This window comes from Serinus canaria, chromosome 1, assembly GCF_022539315.1.
Source record: "Serinus canaria isolate serCan28SL12 chromosome 1, serCan2020, whole genome shotgun sequence".
NCBI lineage: Eukaryota > Metazoa > Chordata > Aves > Passeriformes > Fringillidae > Serinus > Serinus canaria.
The window spans coordinates 50466537-50487238 of NC_066313.1; the positions used below are offsets into that span (position 1 = coordinate 50466537).

A 20702-nucleotide genomic window follows, 5' to 3' on the forward strand; every position below is an offset into this window, starting at 1 on the left:
TTCATTTATTGTTAGAGAGAATCAGTAATTCTCTATCAGTGTTGTAGGTTTGCCTCCAGACCTGCAAATCCATGAGTGCCTGTAGAAGGATTTGTGTGTAAAACTCAAGGAGCTTTTAGCAACAAATTCTTCCTCCCCATCCATGCCATGAATCACACATAAGGGCAGCAGTACTGATGGAAGCATATGAGTACACAAATAAATTCCTAGGCTGAGGCAAGCAGCTCTGCTGCCCAGACACCTCTTGCAGGTTTTGCTAAAAGGGAAGAACCTTTTAAATTCTACAGCCCTAGAAACGGAGAGATTTCAGATTTCTCCCCTGAGTAGGGGTAATATGTCAAAGGAGCAGTGTTCCTGACAGACTTGCCCCAGAAGGGATCCTGCTACTAGATTTTGACCAGTGCAAATAAGCTGAGGTCTCTAACACTACGGTCCCAGTAAAAGGAGGCAAGAAACCCCCAAAATGTGGCTTACAAACCTCGTTAGTGGATTGCTTTCTGTAAAGTACACATGAAGAGTCAACGGTACATTGAAAGCCAAGAAAAGCTTTGTAATGAGGAGTGGTGTTTTTTAGTTTGGTGTGTCATAAGGTACTGAGCTAGAAGGAGTTTTGGGGATCACCCTATCCAGGCCTCTGCCTTAAGTCTATATAATGTCATTCCAACACTAGTAAACTTAATCTAAAACTTAACAGGAATTCATGGGCTCACTATTCTTGCAGAGTGCCACCACACTGAGGGCTGGAAACTCTTCTGGTTTCTAGGCTGTGTTTGTCATGGCCTTCTTACAGCCATTTGCTCCCGTGTCAGCACTATCTTTCATCATCAGTGGCCCTTCTCTGCACTTAGTGTCCTGATGGATATAGACTGCATTCTTGCTCCCTCTCAGCCTTTGTTGTGCTGGGCTCAACAACACTGCTACTTTAGACTCTTCTCATCAGATAGTTTTGCCATTCCTCTGATTATGTTGATTTCTTTTTCTGCAGTCTACAATGCAAATTAGACTTTTTCAAGCATGGATGATCAAAGCTGTTCCAGATAAGCTCTCAGTAGTGCTCTGTATAATGGCATGCATGCTTCTAATTTCCACCCCATTCCTCAGTTTATCTTAGGATCATAGCACATGGAGAGGGTAGGAAGGTCATAGTTATGATGTGATCAACTCGCATAACAAAATTTCTTTCCCCTCTATTGTGTCTAATGAATGTCTTTCATTTCTACAGAAATCCCTGTGACTGGTTTCTATTACCTTATACTTTAAGCTATAAGATTTCATCTCCCTGCTATTATTCTAATCCTCAAGGTCATTAAATTCTCACTTTGATATTCCAGTCCTCTACTTTATCATTAAGCATTATGTATGCTTCTATTTAAGTAAATAATGGGTGTATATTAAATCCTGTTCCACATACTTTTGTCTCTTCCTTATAAGCAAACTAAATTTCAGGTCTCTGACTTCAGTGTCTAATTCTTACTGTACAGCATCCAGATATAGAACAAAAAGGCAGAGGGAAAAGCTGACACAGCTTGTCTGGGATAACCTTACAATAGTAATACATTTTTTATACAATCAAATGTATTCATTCAGTTCTTGATACTGGTCCAGGAAATTACAAATTTTTGAGTTTTCCCCTGAATCAAAAGCAAACCATAAGACACTCGAGAGCTGCATCATTGCTGTATTTTTTTAATGGAAGTGAGAATATCTTGTTGTTATTTGGAACAATTTAGTGAATCATCGTCCAAAATAATTGCTCAGATACTCATGCAGGTACTCATACTCCCACAGAAATATTTGCAGCTCAAATAGTACTAAATGATAATATTTTTGTCTAACTTTATTGGTCATCTAATATATAGAGAAAACTTTTTTTTCTGTTCCAAATAGAAGTTCTTGATTTTGTTTATGTGAAACCAACAAAGCATTAATGTAGTCTACAACTGTAGCATCTCATCTACCAGCCTGTGTTAGTGTTTTATTTTTCAGTGGTGCCAGACTCTTTTCAGTGGTGCCCAGTGACAGCACAAGGAGCAATGGCCATAAACTAAAAAAGTTCCACCTCAGCATGGGAAAGAACATAAGAGGGTGGCAGAGTGCTGGAACAGGCTGCCCAGTGAGGGCATGGATTCTCCCTTTCTGGAGACATTCAAAACCCTCCTGGACATTTTCCTGTGTAACCTGCTCTAGGTGACCCTGAGTGGCATGTGGGCTGGACTGGATGATCTCCTGAGATTCCTTCCACCCCTAAAATTCTTTGGTTCTGTGACACTATGTGTTTCCAAATGACTACTATCTAAATGCTAGCACGTATTTTGGAATGAGTCAAACAATATAAGTCAAAAACATTTTGTTAGCACAGAGTGCAGATCAAGGAGAGTCGCACATGAAAGTGAGCTGTCGCAGCTATGAACATTTACCTTAATTAAGTCCTTGATTAGGTCAAAGCGTTTAGTGAGTGCAAGCAGTAAGTTTGTGGTCACATTATATTAGTAAAGGTGCTGTAAGGCATTTCAAAGTGTAAAGCAGCTATAAGGTGATGGTCATTCAACCCCTTGACTTGCTGCTGGTTGCACCCAGCTTCCTTGTAAACTTCCTTGAATGCTGGGGAATTTTGATTGTGCAAAACACTCTTAGAATGATGTAAGGTAATCAGGGAAATGTTCAGATGTGCAAATTTATATATGGAATTTCTGTTGGAATAAAATCAGAATTCAACAGCTTTTATGACTTGTTAAAGTTTCCCACTGGGAGATGATCTCAATGTTTTTCCTACTTTCTGAGAAAATCCAGAATGGTCTAAAAGGATCTGGATTACACATTTCATTCAGAGATATGTGAGTGACAAAGTATTTGTAACCAAACATAAACACACAAAGTCTCTTCAGACAGGCTTAGAACTGTGTATCATGTAAGAGCTATCTTAAGAGGAGACAGTTTAATGACACTATTCTTCTTGTCTTTTTTCATTATATATATATATATATATATATATATATATATATATATATATGTATATATATATATGTAAGAATATGTAATTCCTCCATAATTGCTTGGTCCAATGTATGAAGAAAGGCTCTATTTTTAAGCCCATATCAGCTTGCTTGTTATTTTTAGCTCTTCCAGACAGTGAAGAACAGTATCATTTCTGTGTTTGCATGCAGCATGTTAGCTATTATCCATGCACAGAGGAAGAGTTCCAGAGGTGGCTAAGTAGGGTCCAAGTACTCAGTCTTGCAATGATATTCGAGCAATTTCAGCATCTTCCAGAAGAGTTTCTTAGTTGATAGTAACAAGAACGTAAGCAAAAGAGTTGGTTAAGGCATAAACATAGAGCAAATGCAAAAGCATATTTGAAAAATTCCTAAAGCCTTCATTTGTAGTTGTGTTGTTTATGCACTAAAAAAACTGAACAAAAAAGATGAGTCAAAATTGATGGGGTTATGTTTTATCAGTTTGAATTAAAAAGATGAAACTTGAAGGGATGAAAGCTCAGCTGCAAACCACTGAAACATGGTTTTGCACTTCATCTGTAATTTACAAAAAGAGAGAATTTGATTGGGTCACAGTATTTATTTCAAGTTCTCTTCCCTTTCTCCAGCATTTTGCAATGCTGCCATTCATGATCACTAACCCTAATATACAATTCTGGTTTTTTTAGGTTCTCAACCTAGTGCAGTCCTATGTCACGCTGAGAGTCCCTTTGTACGTCTCTTATGTTTTCCACTCTCCAGTGGGCGTCGGGGGCTGGCAGCATTTCGACCTGCAGTCAGAGCTCCGGCTGACTTTTGTGTATGACACTGCCATCCTGTGGAAGGATGGGATCGGCAGCCCGCCTGAAGCAGAGCTCCAAGGTGGGTGTTGCATTTCTTGGCATAGAGCTCATGCTCTGTTACTGGGAGTGTAGTTTGCACGCAGTGGGATGGTTTTTCAATCATTTCAGTACTAAAAACAAATTTAAAATTTTCATTTATTATCAATTGCAATCTGTCGTTTCCTTACACACACAAGTATCTGCTGGAATGTTTATGAAAATCATGTGAAGTTGACATCAGCTCTTTTACTGCAAAGAAAGACAATTATATTGTTGTATTTGAAGTACGTGTGCAGAATTTAAAACATTTATATCTAGTCAGAACTTCAGGGTACATTATGTAACCAAATTCTGTTAGCATACAAGATATTTGCACTTTAATGAAAATAATGTGATACCATTTTTTTCTCGCTATGAATGGCCAATTTCAGAAACTTTTGATATTTTGAAAATGTTATGAAACATTCAAAAGAAACAGAACTATAAAATGGAGGCCTGTCCTCCGCGTGAGTGGTAAACTCTGAGACATTCTACAATACATTAGATACTGTCAGTAAATGCTTGTGAGTATAACTAGTCAGCAAGTAAAAAATCTATCATTGCAGAATTTATCTTTTAAAAAGTTAAATTACTTTTTACAAATAGTGACATACAGATGTATGTGCAAGATTAAAATATATAGTTACACCTGTGTGCTGCATTATTCTTTTGATGCAAATTTACTTAAAATTTCCCAGCATTATGCTTCAGGTGTTTCCCATCTTTCTCAGCCTAAGGTAGAATACAGGTACCAGCTGTAATTATGTACATACACAATTTCAGGACTCCTGGGAACCTAAAGTCACTTTTTTTGCTTCTGCTCACTCTGTATGTGAGCTACAGAAATCATTGCTCTGCCATTTCTGTCCTTATGTAAGAGCAGGAAATGAGGAGCAGCGAGGGGAATCTGCAGTGCATGAAGAATGAAGCACATGTCGTGCCATGCCCAAAGAATAAACCACACGCCACAGATCATGGGATGTGCTAGTCACCAAATAACAACCAGATCTAATCATCTGTCTCAGCAGTTACGTGGTGCATCTGTGCCACCATTTCCCATCTTTAATTTTTTTATTTCTCTGTTTAAGAAGAGGTGTTTTGGAGGTGCCAAACATTTTCAGTTCCCTTTGAAAACTACCAGTACAAAACAACCCTCAACATATCCCAGGGTTACTTGGGTAGTATTTTTTCAGCAGTTTTTTTTTCTGGGCAAGGAGAGGTTAACTAGTTTCCAGTTTCTTTCCATACCTCTCAATTCATATAATTGTGCTACATAAACTGTAAAGAAGTCAAGGTCTTCTAAAGCTCTAATGCATGAACATATAGTTATTTCTATTGTACCAAGAAATATGGTTGGTACAGATGCTTTTCTACAGGTGGTATACATTCACACTGGTGTGTTCAATTTCCAGCACATTCATGGGGGGACATTCCTGTTTCCTTCTTTTTCCTGGCAAGCAGAATGGTTATACATCCCTGGCTGTTTGTAAGGGAGCATTGGAGGAAATGCCTGAACTCTAAAGCTTTGCAGAACTCCAGAAGAAAAGGGTCTTGGCTGCAAGCTACGGAAGTAAACCACTTCTGGGTACAAGATCTTGTAATCTGAAATTACAAGATTTAGCCTGTATTGTGCTAAATTCATGCCAAAAATTGCCAGCAATGCAAAGCCTGTCAGAAGGAGTTTCACAGATTAAATACTTGGTGAAAGTAAAAGACTTCATTCTGCAGATCCCACTGGCAGCTGACCATGCTGCCTGAACCCAAGCACAAACTGCTGTGTGGATTTTCCTGAGCATACTAGACCAGCTGTTTGGGTCCATGGTAACATGTAAAAGCACGGCTTTGCAGGAAAGTTCCCTGTATAAGCTTTGGAAGCTGCATCATATCCCAAAATCTCAAAGCTTGACTGTCTAAGTTTTTGTTTGGGAAGAATCTGGAGTCAACCCAAAAAGTACCAGCAGGTCCCCGCCAAACACGTGACATGGCAAGGGTAGATGAAAGAGTGGGTCTGGTGTTTCACAGGAGTGTGATTTCTTTGTCCCCTGCCAGTGGAGCACAGTTGTTAATTGTTTTCTGCTGGCAGGTTCCCTGTTCCCGACCAGCATGCGCATCAGTGAAGAGGGACGCTTGGTTGTCAACTTCAAGACTGAAGCCCGGTTTCATGGTCTGTTTGTTATGTCCCATCCTGGTAAGTGTAAACCACCCTTTAGCAGCACTACAGAAATATAGACAGCCTCCCCAAATCTGATACTATTTTTTTTTTCCTATTTCTGCTCCTGATAGCTGATTGATTTTGGGGTTGTTTTGTTTTTTTTTTTTTTGGAAACTATACTATTCAGATACAGATTTTTCCTCTGCTTGAGATTTCTTACTTTTCATTGATGACTGTATTCAGGTTGTCAAACTTGTTGAAATATTCATTAATCTGATGGAAGGCAAATAGTTCTACTTGATCAAGAGCCTGATTTATGAAGGATGAAGATCTAGGCCATTGTATCCATTGGGGATCTATAGATATATGTTTTTAACCCCATAGTTATAATTGCTATTTACTTACATTGCCCTAGGAACTAGGCATTAAAATTTCTTTTCTAACTTAAAGCTTTTCTAGGATATTTAGACCTTTCTCAGAGAGCAAGAAAAAGTCTTGTGTGGGCATTGTATGATTCTATTAATATGACATTCTCACTGACATCCAATTAGTCATTGCTGAGGACCTGTTCCTGCAGTTTAATCTGTTTAAACCCCACTACCTTTATTCAGAATAATTACAGGTGTAAGATTTGGTCTACAGATATAAATCTGAGCATGAATGCCAGCCATGGAAAAGAATATCTAACTAAATTAAATCTGCTGAAAACAATGAGAAGAGAAAAAAACCAGTAAATCTCTTCTAGTTTAACTCAGGTGTTTTTAACCCATATAACTCCTTCATGGTGCTTCTACTTTTTCTCAGCTGTCCTCTAATATGTTTGGTTTTGCCTATAGGCAGAGACAAGTTTAAAATAGAAGAGATTACAGGTCTCTGCCATTCCACTCTCACTGTTTTGACTGTCTCTTAAATTTATTCTTCGTACAGGTCTCTCATTGTGTACAAAAGCAATGGCTGAATAGACACTTGAATAGGAATCAAGGAGGTCCAGCTGAGCTGACTGTAATTTATTTTAGTTTCAGTTAATAAAACCCAGTGCCCTGTGAAGGTATTACCATCAGCTATGGCATTATGGTTTATGAGTCATTGAGAATGTTTTTCAGGCTCTGAGGGTTTGCAATGAAGCACTACAGGTGACAAATCTGTCTCTTTGGCATGTCTCTAGCTTCATCTCTAACTTCCATGGTTATGTCAGCTGACCACCCGGGCCTCACTTTCAGCCTCAGCCTCGTCCGAAGCGAGCCAACCTACAACCTGCCGGTCCAGCAGTGGAGCTTCCTTTCCGACTTCGCGGTAAAACCTCGGCCCTCACCTCGTCCTCTGCTGCCCCAGCCTCTCAGTTGGGATGCTGGTGGCACAGCTCCCTCTCTCTCTGTGTCCAGGTTCGAGACTATTCTGGAACGTACACAGTGAAGCTGATAGCCTGCACCACTGCCCCACATCAGGAGTACAGCCTGCCCGTGATCTGCAATCCCAGAGAGCCCATCACTTTTGACCTGGACATCCGATTCCAGCAGGTACCCTTCCAATGACACCTTTGTCATATTTCCTTTCTAATTTGATTCCCATTTGTTGGTCTTGTAGCAATAGTGCTAGAAACTGAATTTCTTGCTAATAAAGAAAACATTCCTAAATTGGTGGGAGAGCACATACTCCTCTCCTGGTAAATAACCATTGGTTCAGGGGAAAGTTACTGTGATGCAATAGTAACATTTAGAAATTCTTTTTTTGTCTGTTAACTTTGGTAGTAAACAGTTTTATCAGGTAATTCGGAAAATATAGAACTATTATCAGAAGGTTTTCATCTGACACAAAATCAGAGTTAGGTGTCAGGTATTAAAAGAAGAACCTCCAGAGGAAGATTCATTCCGTCCTAAGTTAGAACCTCTCTCACTGACTGTAGAGGGAAGTGTAGGGAGGCAACACTGCTTAGGATTAAAACTCACAAAAGTGACCAAAACAAATCTGAGCCATAGCAATATGGATCATATGGAAACATATGGTAACAGGCAAACAGCATACCTTTCACATAGTCCAGCTGTAAAGCTCTGCAGCTGGGAAAAAATTATGGAGAAGTGGATTCTTCTGTAGAAAAAGTTGGTTTAAAAAAAAAAAAACTGAGGTCATGTTGGATAGTTAAGAGAACATAAACTGCCAGCTTTCCAGGCTATCAAAAGGGCTAGTGTGACCTTGGGATGTGTAAGGAGGAAGTTAAATAATTTCTGTTATTTGAAGCCAGTACATCCAATACTGGAACAGTGTGTCTGTGGTATCATGCTCATTAATAGTATAGATTATGCTATTAAATCATCTTACAGAATAAATCCATATCAGTCAGGGGTACACAATTACTTTTCTGTTGACTTAGCCAGAGTACACAAGGGAATGTATGCAGTCTTTATGCTTTCATTTGGCATTATGCCACCTGTGGGAGAGCAGATGATTCCTGAGAGGGCATTAAGTCCTGGCAAGGAAGAGAGATGATACATGATCTGATGTGAAACCTGCCTTCTCAGAGTTAGCCACATTTCAGCATTTTGGAGAGGCTTGAATGGAATGGGTGAGGGGAATTTATACTGGTTCAGCACTTCAGCCTTTGTCTGGCACTTCTAATCTACTTCTAGGGACTCTAAAGCAATTCTTAGCAAGAGTTTTAACCAAGGGCTGCAGTGACAGGGTAAGGGGCAACTGAAAGAGCGTGTCTTTAGATTGGATGAAAAGAAGACACTTTTTACAATGAGGGCAGTGAGACACTGTCACAGGTTACCCAGAGAAGCTGTGAATGCCTCATCCCTGACAGTGTCAAGGCCAGGTGGGATGGAGCCCTGAGCAACCTGGTCTAGTGGAAGGTGTCCATGCCCATGGCAAAGAGGTTGGGTGACATGATCTTTAAATGTGCCCTCCAACCCAAACCACTCTGTGACTCCCTGAAATCAACGAGTGTATGTATGGACCAAAATTACTTTTGACTGCCAAGTCTCATGATAAAATGATGAGGCAGGACAAGAGTTGTGTCGCCCAATTCTTAGTCTAATGATCCATCTCCCATACTGAATTACCTTCTTGGGCTTTTAAATGTGAGGCTATTCATTTCCTTGGGAACTTTTTCTTCTAATTTCCTTCATAATTGTTTTCACTGGTCACAAGTGAGGAACCATTTTAAGACTCAAGCAGAAAATTTATTTGGTGTTTCCCCACTGGTTCCACATTTCCTTTTCGGACATGTATCACCTGCATATCTCCTTTTTCCGCTCTCCATGGCCCCTGAGGAGTCAAGCAGGTAGTCTGGAACTCTAGTGAGGATTGTATTAACACCATCTCACTCTGAAATTCCCTGAAAAAGAACAATATTCAACCTCCAAGCTTTGCTTTATCTCAATTCTTTCCGCATCTCCTTTCTTTCGATGTGTATCACTATTTCCTGACAGAAGCCCTTCCATACTCAGGATACTTGTTGCCCTGGGATGGACCAATCTCAAGGGTGCTCTGTTCCTTGAGGTACTGAGTATTACTTGGGCTTTGATCTCATGGGTGATCTGCAGTGTCCCCACATCATCCATATGCAGAGTTGATGGACATGGCAAATAGGCAGAATAAATTGACAGTTACTCTTCTCACCCAGAAGATCCTCTCAGATTGTTTTCTAAGAACTCTCATATAAAATGTCTTAAATGCCCATAAAAGTAATTGCATCTAAACTACTGTCCTAAATAACACAGCTGGAAAACAGTTGTACTAAACAAGTATTTGTGGAACTACAACCCAGTGGCCTGTCTTTCAGGCATTTGGAAAGAAGCATTCCAAGGGAATGGAATTGTTTATCTTTTTTTTTTTCCTCTTTGTAAAGGCTGGGATGCTAGGGCTCCTTTTTCTAAAGAGTAGCACTCCATTTATAAAAAGGTTTGAGCTGTACATTCTTCTTGCCAGATCCTGTTGCTTTGATCATTTTGGGACTCTGTTGTGAAATGAACCCTTATCCATGAGCCAGAAAGAATGTTTTCTTCATTTTCTTTCCTTCCTGTCCACACACTTATACATATATATACATATATATACATATGTATGTTAGCTTTTTTTAATTTGTTTAGTGTCCTCTTGTTATTTTTTCTTTTCTTTTTTTTTTTTTTTGGCTATATGTGTCTTCCACATTATTTCCTCAGGTACTTGCATGCTTTTGAATTTTAGGCTCCCCCAGTTCTTCTATTCACAGTATAATTTCCATTTTATTATGCCATGTCACTTTATAGTTTGCCTTTGTCATGCCTCAAAACCAATACAGCCTTCTTTGTTGTTTTATGGTCCCATGAAAAACTGCTGCTGATAGTATTGATTAATTTTATCCTTTTCATGTAACCAAGGAAGAACCATAGATATGTGTGTCAAATATCTAAAGATAAATACTATCATAAAAAGATGCTCATATGGTTTGGTGCATTTTCACATGCATGATCTGATATGTCCTGCAGCACATTAGAATAACTGATACTTGCAAATAAATCTTCATCAATGTGTGCTTTCAAATATTGACAGAGGATCAGAAGCAGAGGCAAGACTTGTGTGAAAGAATGAAAATGGGATAGAGAAAACAGGCTGTGATGAGTCAGAGACAAGTTTTTTGGGGAAAAGTTTTCCTCATGTTACCCCCACACATAAGTTGCCCTAGACCACCTCCTTAGCTGGGATTTGGAAAAATGTGGTGCGAAGAGACTAACCTAGAATATTATAAAATATCACAGAGGCAGATAATCCAAAGGTTGTTTGCATATAAAATATGTCTAGTACCAGGATATCTTTTTATTAAACTGTAATTTTGCATGTAGATGTGCAGAACTGGTATGTAATGTACATTGGGAGAAGATCGTGCTTTGTTTTAAGAGTTTAAGATCATGCTACGTTTTTTTCATTAAAAAGTCTTGTTAAAGAGCCTTATGCTTTTGTGGTTTTAGGTCAGTGACCCAGTGGCTGCTGAGTTCAGCTTGAACACCCAGATGTTCCTCCTCTCCAAAAAGACGCTGTGGCTGTCTGATGGCTCAATGGGCTTTGGGCAAGAAAGTGACGTTGCTTTCTCAGAAGGTATAATTGTGCATAGATCATGCACATTTAATTTGTGTTCCACTCTATCAGGGTCCTGTTGCTGTCTAGGAGTAAGGGTGTGTGCTTCTTGACATGTCTTTATTAGCTCAGCTTCTTGACAAAGCTTTATTTGCTCAGCCTCAGAGCTGTGCTAAATGCTCAGTCTAAGCAGATGTGAACTGTGTGCACTGTTTACAGGTGATATCATATATGGTCGGGTGATGGTGGATCCAGTGCAGAATTTGGGTGACTCCTTCTACTGTAGCATCGAGAAGGTTTTCCTGTGCACAGGAGCTGATGGATATGTACCCAAATACAATCCATCCAACACTGAATACGGGTGCCTTGCTGATTCTCCATCCCTTCTGTACAGGTTTAAGATTGTGGTAAGTGCTCTCATTCTGTGAGAATGCAGAGATATGTTTTTGGGGTTTTTTTTTCCAACTTGTCTTTTATCCAAAACCCAACTGTTTTTTAAAATGTTCTCAACAGCAACAAATTTTTGACTTGAGCTCCAGGTTAACATTAACTTATGGAGGCAGTATCTTGCCTTTTCCCTCCTGATTCTATTCTTTTTCTTTCTGGGAACTACCTTCAGTAAGAGTTTCACCTAAGTTAGAATCCCAAAATAGGCTTTTTCTCTGCATTGTCTGTATCCATGGACCATAGAGGGAATTTCAGGAGACATGCAATTGAGGGGTTGTTATTTGTTTCATGTATAGCCACCCAAAATCTAGTGTATACTGCAAAATTAGTCATCCAGGTTGCCTCTGTAGTCCACAGGGAAAGAGAAATATCTTTAAAGTTGGCTTGGATAATCTAATTTCCTTCCTGAACATGACTGTAGAGTAACCCCCAGGACCTACAGACCTGATGCCTAACTTTTAGAGTTCTTTAAGATTATTATATAATAATCTAAACAAATTTATGTGACTGTGTGATAATGAAATGAAATGTAGCTTCTTTGGACTGGGAAATAGACTCCTTACTTTTGTTTCAGACCACATTTATGTGTCTTTTATATTTAAGAAGTGTAGCTATGGTTGTTCTCTAGTGTTTTCCCCAATTATTCCAGAAAGGCAAGAGATTATATAGAAGTTAGTGGAAGTCACATGGGAACACAACTCCTTCTCATGTATTTTCTCTTGCAGTAGTATTTCCCTAGACTGCATAAAATAGCATGTTTAAACTGCGCAATTTATACATTGCAAGTAAATACTAAAACTGTTTTTCCTGTAAGAAATTAATCTGTGTTTTACAAACTTTTTTCCCCTCCTTGCAGGACAAAGCTCAGCCAGAGACACAAGCCACAAGCTTTGGAAATGTACTTTTTAATGCAAAACTTGCAATAGACGATCCTGAAGCAATTCCATTAGTCAAACAGCCAGGCTCTGATGGATTTAAAGTAGATTCAACTCCTCTGTTTCAGGTATGATTTCTGTAGCTTAGCAGCAAGAGTACTGAACCAAGGAAGAAACACTGGCACAAGTATTGTTGTTAACTGTAAGTCAAATTGAAACCAACAGAAAGATTTATTTTGATTCCAGTGACAATCAAACACAATTATAGATGCTTAGAAACCTATAGAAAGAAAATCTGGGACACTTAATATAAGTGTTTCTGTTGGGATACCCTTGCTTTTCTCTTGTATAATTCCACAGGCTAACCAGAAGTTATGCAAATTGTTCTTGTACATTTCTTTTAAGAAGTTAATAAGATTCTTGTTGCACATTGATTTATTGCTTCCCATCTCATTTCTCAAGGATAAAAATTAAAAATCATAAACATTTTTAGTAAGCTTCATCAAAATCAAGTTGATAGTCGGCATTTTCTGTACAATTCTTTCCTTGCAAACTTGCACAGTGGGAAGCACTGGAAAGCCTAAAATATTGGCAACTAAAGGATGCAACTACTTCTTAATTATATATAATCCTTCAGCTGTGTGCATTCAGCTCTTTCATCTATATAGCCCAATCAAAAAGTTCTCTCTTCACTATTTGTCTCTAGTATTTGCAAAACTGCATGAACACCTCAAGTGTATAAATTAGTAGGAAAAATATGAAGAAGAAGTTGATTCTACTTCTGGCTACTTCAGTGTTAAAGGTCCCGTAGTAAGCAATAGAGTCTTTAACAAAGGCCTACTTAAAAGTATAAAAAATGTTTCAAATCTGCCTCCAGGAAAATGGAATCTCATTTTTTGTGTGAAGAATCCATTTCCATGTATTCCAGTGCCATGATTTTTGGTCCTCTTCCAGTCCAAAAAGTGAGAATATGAAGAAACAAAAGTATATCTTGAAAAATACTTGGAAAAACAGGAGTGAAATAGAAAATGTGTAATTTTTCAAAATAAAAAAGCTGGGCTACAACCATTCAAATTAACAGGCAGTATCTTTAAGACAATATTCAGACAAGCTTACTGGACCTTGTGGAAGCCAAATCTGGTACATATCCAGGAAAGATGAGAGAAATTGAAGGACAGTAGTGTCATCTCACACAGATTGCAGGGACCCACACCACCCACCGCAGATTAAGTTTTCAGGAACCTGTGGAAATTAACTGTTCCAACAGCCTGCTCAAAGCAGGGTCACCTAGAGCAGGTTGCCCCAGACCATGACCAGTCTAAACAGATGTGGGACTCTGTTGTGAAATGGACCCTTACCCTTATTCAAGTTGTCTTTTGAATATCTCTGTGTGAGGAGACTCCACAGGCTCCCTGTTGAAGGAGACTCCACAGTCTCCCTGTTCCAATGTTCAAGCATCCTTGCAGTAAATAATTGCTTTCTTATGTTTAGATGGAATTACAGCCAGGGCCTAATCACTTGGTCGGCTGGGCTTGGAAGGTCCTTTTCTGTGACCCATCCACAGCTAAACATACTTTGTATGGCTTTTAGTACTAATAGCACCAAAACCATGCCAAGGCCATAGCCTTCATCATCTGCACTTGGTAGCCACAGAGTCTGACTGTGGAGAGGAATGGAGACTAAACCCTCTGAAAATTTTGGCAGAAAATACCACTGTTCTGGTGCACATTGGCACATAGTCAGGAGTTATCTGTGCATGATTTTGAAAGTGCTTGTCCAGGAATTCAGTCGGAACAGAGACTGATTTCCTCTGCGTTTAGTGCTGTCCAGATTTAGTGTCTGTGTGTGTTTAAACACAAAAATATGTTTCTTTCCAGGTGTCTTTGGGTAGGGAGTGGTATGTCCATACAATCTACACCGTGCGTTCCAAGGAGAACGCTAACCGCGGAATCGGCAAAAGAAGCGTGGAGCACCAGTACCACTCGCTCCTCAGTGGTGGGAGCCCAGGAGCATCCACATGGAGAAGGCAGAAGAGGGGAGTTGAGCAGGCCCCAGAACTTGCAAGAGACATTGGAGCGGAGAGCAACCGAGGAACGAACATACAGCACATAGCCCTGGATCGCACCAGCAAGAAACAGGTGCCTCAAAGGGAGGTTGCGCTCAATGGTGTTCTCCCCATGGAACTGAATAACCAAAGTGCAGGAATCAGCTTAGTCACAATCATTGGTGGAGCTGCTGCCATTTTCCTTGCCATCTGCTTAATTGCAATTATCATTTTGCTGCTAAAATGGAGACGAAATTCTGACAAGAAGGAAAGCACAAACGAGTCAGGCAGCAACGAACCCATGATGCTACCACATAATTACAGCAATGACAGCTCAGAGGTTTGATTCCAAGACCACAGTATTCAAGCCAGAGTGTCCAGAGTGCCTCATAAAAACTCTTGAACTGCACATTTTTAGCAGCAGATAATGGTGACTCGTGAGAAGTGTGTTTCTAGTTGTACTTGAAATTTGTTATCCTGAGCTCTTACTGCCATTATCAACAACAGAAGAAGCTGAATGAACCCTCCCACTTCGCATGAAAGGAAATGTCCCTGATGTCCCTATACCATGCACTAATTTTAAGCAGCAATTCAAGGGACTCCATTGTAAGGGAGAGATTATTGTTGTGGTTTTGTATTTTCTGACATTTCAAAGGAATAAAAGAAGCTGAACAAAGGTGCTATATATCCTCTCTCCAATAAGAGAGGAGATCTCTTTCTTCAGAAACACATAATACTTGAGAGGAGGGATCCTCACACTCTACTGTAGAATTTTGTACTGTTTCTCACAAAGAACTCAATGTCTACAAATAGTTTGAATGGTGATGGAATGCCTTAGGCATGGATCCTCCATCCTGTAAGTTTTTGACTTCACTTAATCTGTACCAGTATTTTTTATTTTTTTTTACTTATATGTGACTGAACTTTTTCAAAAGACAGCTAGATTATACAGCATAGCATTATAAACAGTTGCATGTCACAGGATCCAATAGATACTCTTTCCTGCAAATTCCTATTCGTCTATTTAATCTGAATATTTTTTTTATTTATGTTTATATAAAGCTGAAGAATGCAACAAATCCAGAAAAAAATTTTGGTTTTCACTTAAACTAGACACTTATGTCCTCCTAAGTTTATAATGGATCATGGAAGTGCTGTAAGGTAAATTTTATTTCTTAGTGCGTGTTCACTGCTGAGAAATGCAAACATTAGTGTTTTAGTACCTGGAGAAGATGATAGTTAGATTCAAAATGCAGAGGACAAGGTTCTGCTGAACTGAGCCTAGGAATCATGATATTGAATCCATCATAGTTAGTTGTCATATTAAATAACAAAAAAAGATCAACCTTTGATTGAATCAAGTAGTATTTATTGCTGTATAATCATAGCACATTTTGACAAACATGCTGGGTCTTTGTTGGGCATTTTTTAACATGTGACTACTTCTGCAGGAGTAATTCTAGTTTTCTCTCAGCATTCTTGATTTAGGTAACATGACAAGTTTGGATCAGCAGTGTCCTGTGTCAGTTTTTATCCAGACACAAGCTGTTCTGTCCCTGTCAAATCCTTGGCTGTGAAAGCTATATAACCTTCGGGAAACTTCCCTTTTGTCACACTAGCATTTTATGTAAGTCCTTTAAGTCATGCAGTTGTAGAATGGCCTGGGTCAGAAGGGACCTTCAGGATCATCTAGGTCCAGCCCCATCGCCATGGGCAGGGAGACCTTCCACCACACAGGTAGCCCCATCCAACCTGACCTTGAGCACTTCCAGGAATGAGGCATCCAGAACTTCCCTGTTCAACCTGTGCCAGTGTCTCACCACCCTCACATAAATTTCCTCCTAATATGTAAATCCACTGTCTTTCAGAGGGAAGTCATTACTCCTTGTCCTATTGCTACATCTCCTTGGGAAAAGTCCCTCCACAGCTCTCTTGTAAGCCCCTTTCAGGGACTGGAAGGTGCTCTAAAGTCTCTCCAGAGCCTTCTCTTGGCCAGACTAAACAACCCCAACTCTCTCAGCCTGTCTTCATAGGGGAGGTGCCACAAACCTCTGATCATCTTTGTGGCACTCCGGACTCGCTCCATCGTATCCATGTCTTTCCTATGTTGGAGGCCCCAGAGCTGGATGCAGCACTCCAGGTGGGCTCTCACAAGAGCAGAGCAGAGGGGCAGAACCATCTCCCTCACCCTGCTGGCCCCACTGCTTTGTCTGCAGTCCAGGATATGTTGGCTTTTGGGCCTGGGAATGCACATTGCCTGTCATGTCCAGCCTCTCATCCACCAGCACTCCCAAGTCTTTCTCAGCAGGGCTGCTTCTAATCCAGTCTCTGCCCTGCCTGAATTTGTGCTTGGAATCACCCTGACCCAAGGCCACCTTGCCCTTGGCCTTGTTGAACTTCATGAGGTTTGCTCACCTCTCAAGCCTGCCCAGGTTCCTCTGGATGCAATTCCTTCCCTCCAGCATGTCAACCACACCACACCACAGCTGGGTGTTGTCTTGCTGAAGGTGCCCTCGATCCCACTGTCCATGAGATGGTCAAACAGCACTAGAGTCAATGGAGTTCTCAATAGAGTTGAACCACATAAAATCTGAATTAGGATGTTGAGACCTTGCTAAAATATCTCTTCCCAATATCTCTTCCCTTCCACCAACATATTGTGGTGGTGGGTAGAGGCAGTCCCCAGTACACTTGTCATTTGGTGTTCCAGAGATCAGGCTGCAGAGATCAGTTAGCAGAGCAGGATGCAGTCTGAAAGCAGCCTGTAAGCACACAATGCTGCCTCTGAACTTAAAAAAAAAAAAAAAATCCATTCAGAAATCTTCCTGGCCTGGTTGTGGGGGTCAGTCAACACAGATAGACCTGACCTAGTAATTCTGCACGGTTGTCCTGTAAGCCATAAAGACTCAGGAACATGAAGCTCTACTAGCCTATGGGTGGATATCTGTGTGGTGATTCATGGTACTGTGTGAATGTGCCCCCAAAGAGACTCGTGCTGGTATCTCTTGCACTGGATTTGAGTTGTTATGCTTCGCTAATTTAGTAGGATTTCATCAGCTTTTCACAAAATGAGTCAGGTCAGGATCTGTCCTACCTTTTCCAGGTTTTCTGAAGATGGTGATTAGACAGCTTAATTGAAGCATGCTTGCAGCACCCAAAGGGTCAAACTCCATTACTAAACTCTTGCAGTCTTCTTTTATTTTAATTAATCCAAGTTCTAGCCTGAAACAATTATCTGTAAGCCATGCCCAATGCTTTAGACCTTTCTCCCAGTCACCTGACATCAATTTGCCCTTGTAATGAAGTTTCTGTTTTCGTGGTCCATGTATTATGTGCACAAGATTGATCAAAGGCTTCACCCACAGATATCTTTTATATTTAGTAAGTTCACCTCTAAGTTGAAAATGTACACTAAGATCAAATTTGCCTTTGTGCCTATGTGTGACATCACTATGAGAAAAGCAAAATTTCTCTCCTAGAACCTGCATGTTTGGATAATAGCAGCCAATGATTCGACAGTAGAATGGGGCACATGTAAATAATAGAACATTCTAATATTTATGAAATGCCTGTTTTTATAAGCAGAGATGATCTTTTTAAAAAATATATATATAAAATACAGAAATTAGGTGTTTATCAGTAGAGCTATTTTTCTGCTTTTGAATGTTACCAGACCAAAATATCATTAAAGGTGCTTGCAGGCAAAATATTTTTTTAATTCTTACTTGTTTTTATAAAATCATATCAAAACCCATGTGTTCTACAAGCCAAATATTTAGCCCAGTAAACAACTTGATCACTGCTTTGACCAGTGTCTGATTAAAACTTTGTGAAATATTTAGGTTGATGGGAATAATCAGACTAATGTTTTTGTAACAATATATAAAATTATACTGCAAAATTATGATAACAAAGAAAAGGACAAAGCAAACACTGAAAAGTTGGGCGAGCATGAGTAAGATTTGTGAGTCAGATACCAAAGTCCTCTTCCTGGGAAAAAAAGTGCTATGTTTTCAATAAGGCATGCTGGATTTGTCCCATTCTTAAGAAATTGGGTTTTTTACAGTTCAGTAAACTGTAAATAAGTCTGTAACAGCATGCTTTTCTTTTTATTATTATGGCTTCAAGGTTTCTGATTTCACTAAGTTGTTTTGGAAGCTTATTAGCATTTTTCCTTTTACTTAACAAGTGGCCTTGTTTATACTAACCTGAATAAGTGCCTCGTTCCCAGTGATGTGCACAAATATTTTAATATTTATCTATCCAAGCAATAAACTGAGTATATTTTATATATATATCTATTTAATCTATTTCCAGATTATGTATTCAATCCTCTTTTCCCTGGCGATGCTTATTCTGCTAGCAATAATACCATTTGTTTAATCATTTATACAATAATTACTCTGTTTAAATTTGTTATCAAGCTGTCATATTTTTTTGCAACAACTTTTTGCTGGTGTCTATGGCTGTGATATTTGGCATTTGTATCAGGAAAAAATAAAACTACTTCTGTTTGGTTACTGATCTAAAGTTTGTGTATAATTATCATGCTCTGGAGAGAGGTCAGTAATGAAGTGTCACAAAAAACTTAATTTGTCACATCAGTGGAACACAAAGTTCCTGTGTTTGCAGCAAATCTCACTGCTTTGTTCCTCAATTGATTGTTTTCTGGTCATGAAGAGTTCAGCACAGGGGTTGTTCTTTAATCTTTGTGTTGCACTCATGGCTCAGAGAGGGATTTCTCTTTCAGTTCCAGAACATCAGGAATCTCTAGATACCTGCAGGTCCTTGGTAGGCAGGATTCCCGTGTTCCTGTGTGCTGTTTGGAGGCTTTATTTTACTCATCTCACTGACAAGAGAAAGTGACTCTGCAGGGAGCAGTTCCCTTGTTCCTGTAAGGCCAGTGTTCCTTCTTGTGCCAGGTCATCAGATTTATTTTTCCCATTGGCGAATGTATCACTGATAGATGTAGACACACATGAAGGACAATGATGCAGAAAGAAAAAGCCACTCTGAACTTTTCCCTTCTCACCCACCCTTTGTAAGCTCTCACCTCTGACTTCTGTGTGAATTCAATCAATCACTTACCTCCTTCACTGTCAGAAAGGCCATATTTCATGGCTACTTACATGAGTGACAAAATATACTTATGAATTTACCTTGCAATAAGGAAGGACAAGCCTGCAGGCAGTGATTCCTGATTTGCTACATGTATTCCCTTCTGCTACTGAACTTGCCGATGTGGATCATGCTCAGCAGTTGCTTGGTCTGAGCCGAGAAGCCCTGTGTCATATCTGTGAGCTCTGGGCTGTGGTTTCTGCCAGGGATAATCAGACTGAAAGAGTTTCTGTCCTGCTCCCAATATAAATAGCTGTATATGATATAAATGAATAAAGAGTCTGGTCCCAGAAGTATGGTGTTATCAATCAATCAAAAGGCATTAATTTCCCACTCCAAGATCACCTGCAGCATTCAAGTCATGTCCATGCACATCTGTGATCACACTCATTTTGGTACTTAGTGGAAGAATTTTGGTACTCCTGAGTTGGTCAAGCATGTCCTGGATAACTCTCATTTCCAAGCCCATGCATAGTCCCATTTCAGCATCTCTGTCGAGGTTTTTTAGTGTATCCTGTCTTTTGAAAGAATGACTCAGCTCTTGCCCTGAAGGAATTCAGCTCATCCCATGCAGTGCTTTAGCTTTGAAAGCTGTTCAGTAAATTACTCTCGAGGATGCCTGTTTGAGTTTGGGGGGGTTTATTATTTACCTCAAGAGGTAATTCAGCCAGAATTTATCTTGCACCACTTTGCTTTGGTAAGTAACCAACGACTTCCACTGAAACTGAAGCAGACCACTGGCAGATTCTTAAATGATACACCTTGTTTCATTTCCTGGCCAATATTCCAGCATGTGCTGGATTCCTCTTACCCCCTGTTACCTTCAGTTTTGTGATACAAGTTTTCCTGAGTGTAAGTTTATATGTAGAGCATAAATCTGTAGCGTTCCAAGTAAAAGTGTTCAGGTTAAACCAGTGCAACCAGAAGATCTTGTATAACAGTTGCCATCTCGAGCATGTTTTTGACCACTTTTGCAGGAAGACTTCTTACTCAGCATGGAAGGCAAGAGGAGGCAGTCTGGGTAAGTGTGTGTTGTACCTCCTCTTTGATAATGTATTACTTTCTACTTTTCTCCTACTCTCATTCCCTCCCATCCCCAACAAAACAAAAAAAAATCATACAATGGAACTGAATGACACAGCAAATAACAAACAGGATGAT

General features: G+C 39.7%; 1 protein-coding gene across 1 annotated transcript in view; it reads left to right on the top strand.

The window, feature by feature from the left end:
* Window positions 1–18947, top strand: part of FREM2 (FRAS1 related extracellular matrix 2) — a 122955-nt gene extending 104008 nt beyond the window's left edge. The window contains exons 17-24 of the mRNA XM_009085633.4: window positions 3662–3854; window positions 5937–6041; window positions 7171–7298; window positions 7388–7522; window positions 10952–11078; window positions 11277–11464; window positions 12361–12507; window positions 14257–18947. Of these exons, the coding sequence (XP_009083881.3) occupies window positions 3662–3854; window positions 5937–6041; window positions 7171–7298; window positions 7388–7522; window positions 10952–11078; window positions 11277–11464; window positions 12361–12507; window positions 14257–14769 (1536 nt within the window). The 3' untranslated portion in view covers window positions 14770–18947. The remainder of the gene's footprint in view (window positions 1–3661; window positions 3855–5936; window positions 6042–7170; window positions 7299–7387; window positions 7523–10951; window positions 11079–11276; window positions 11465–12360; window positions 12508–14256) is intronic.
* The last annotated feature ends 1755 nt before the right edge of the window (window positions 18948–20702 follow it).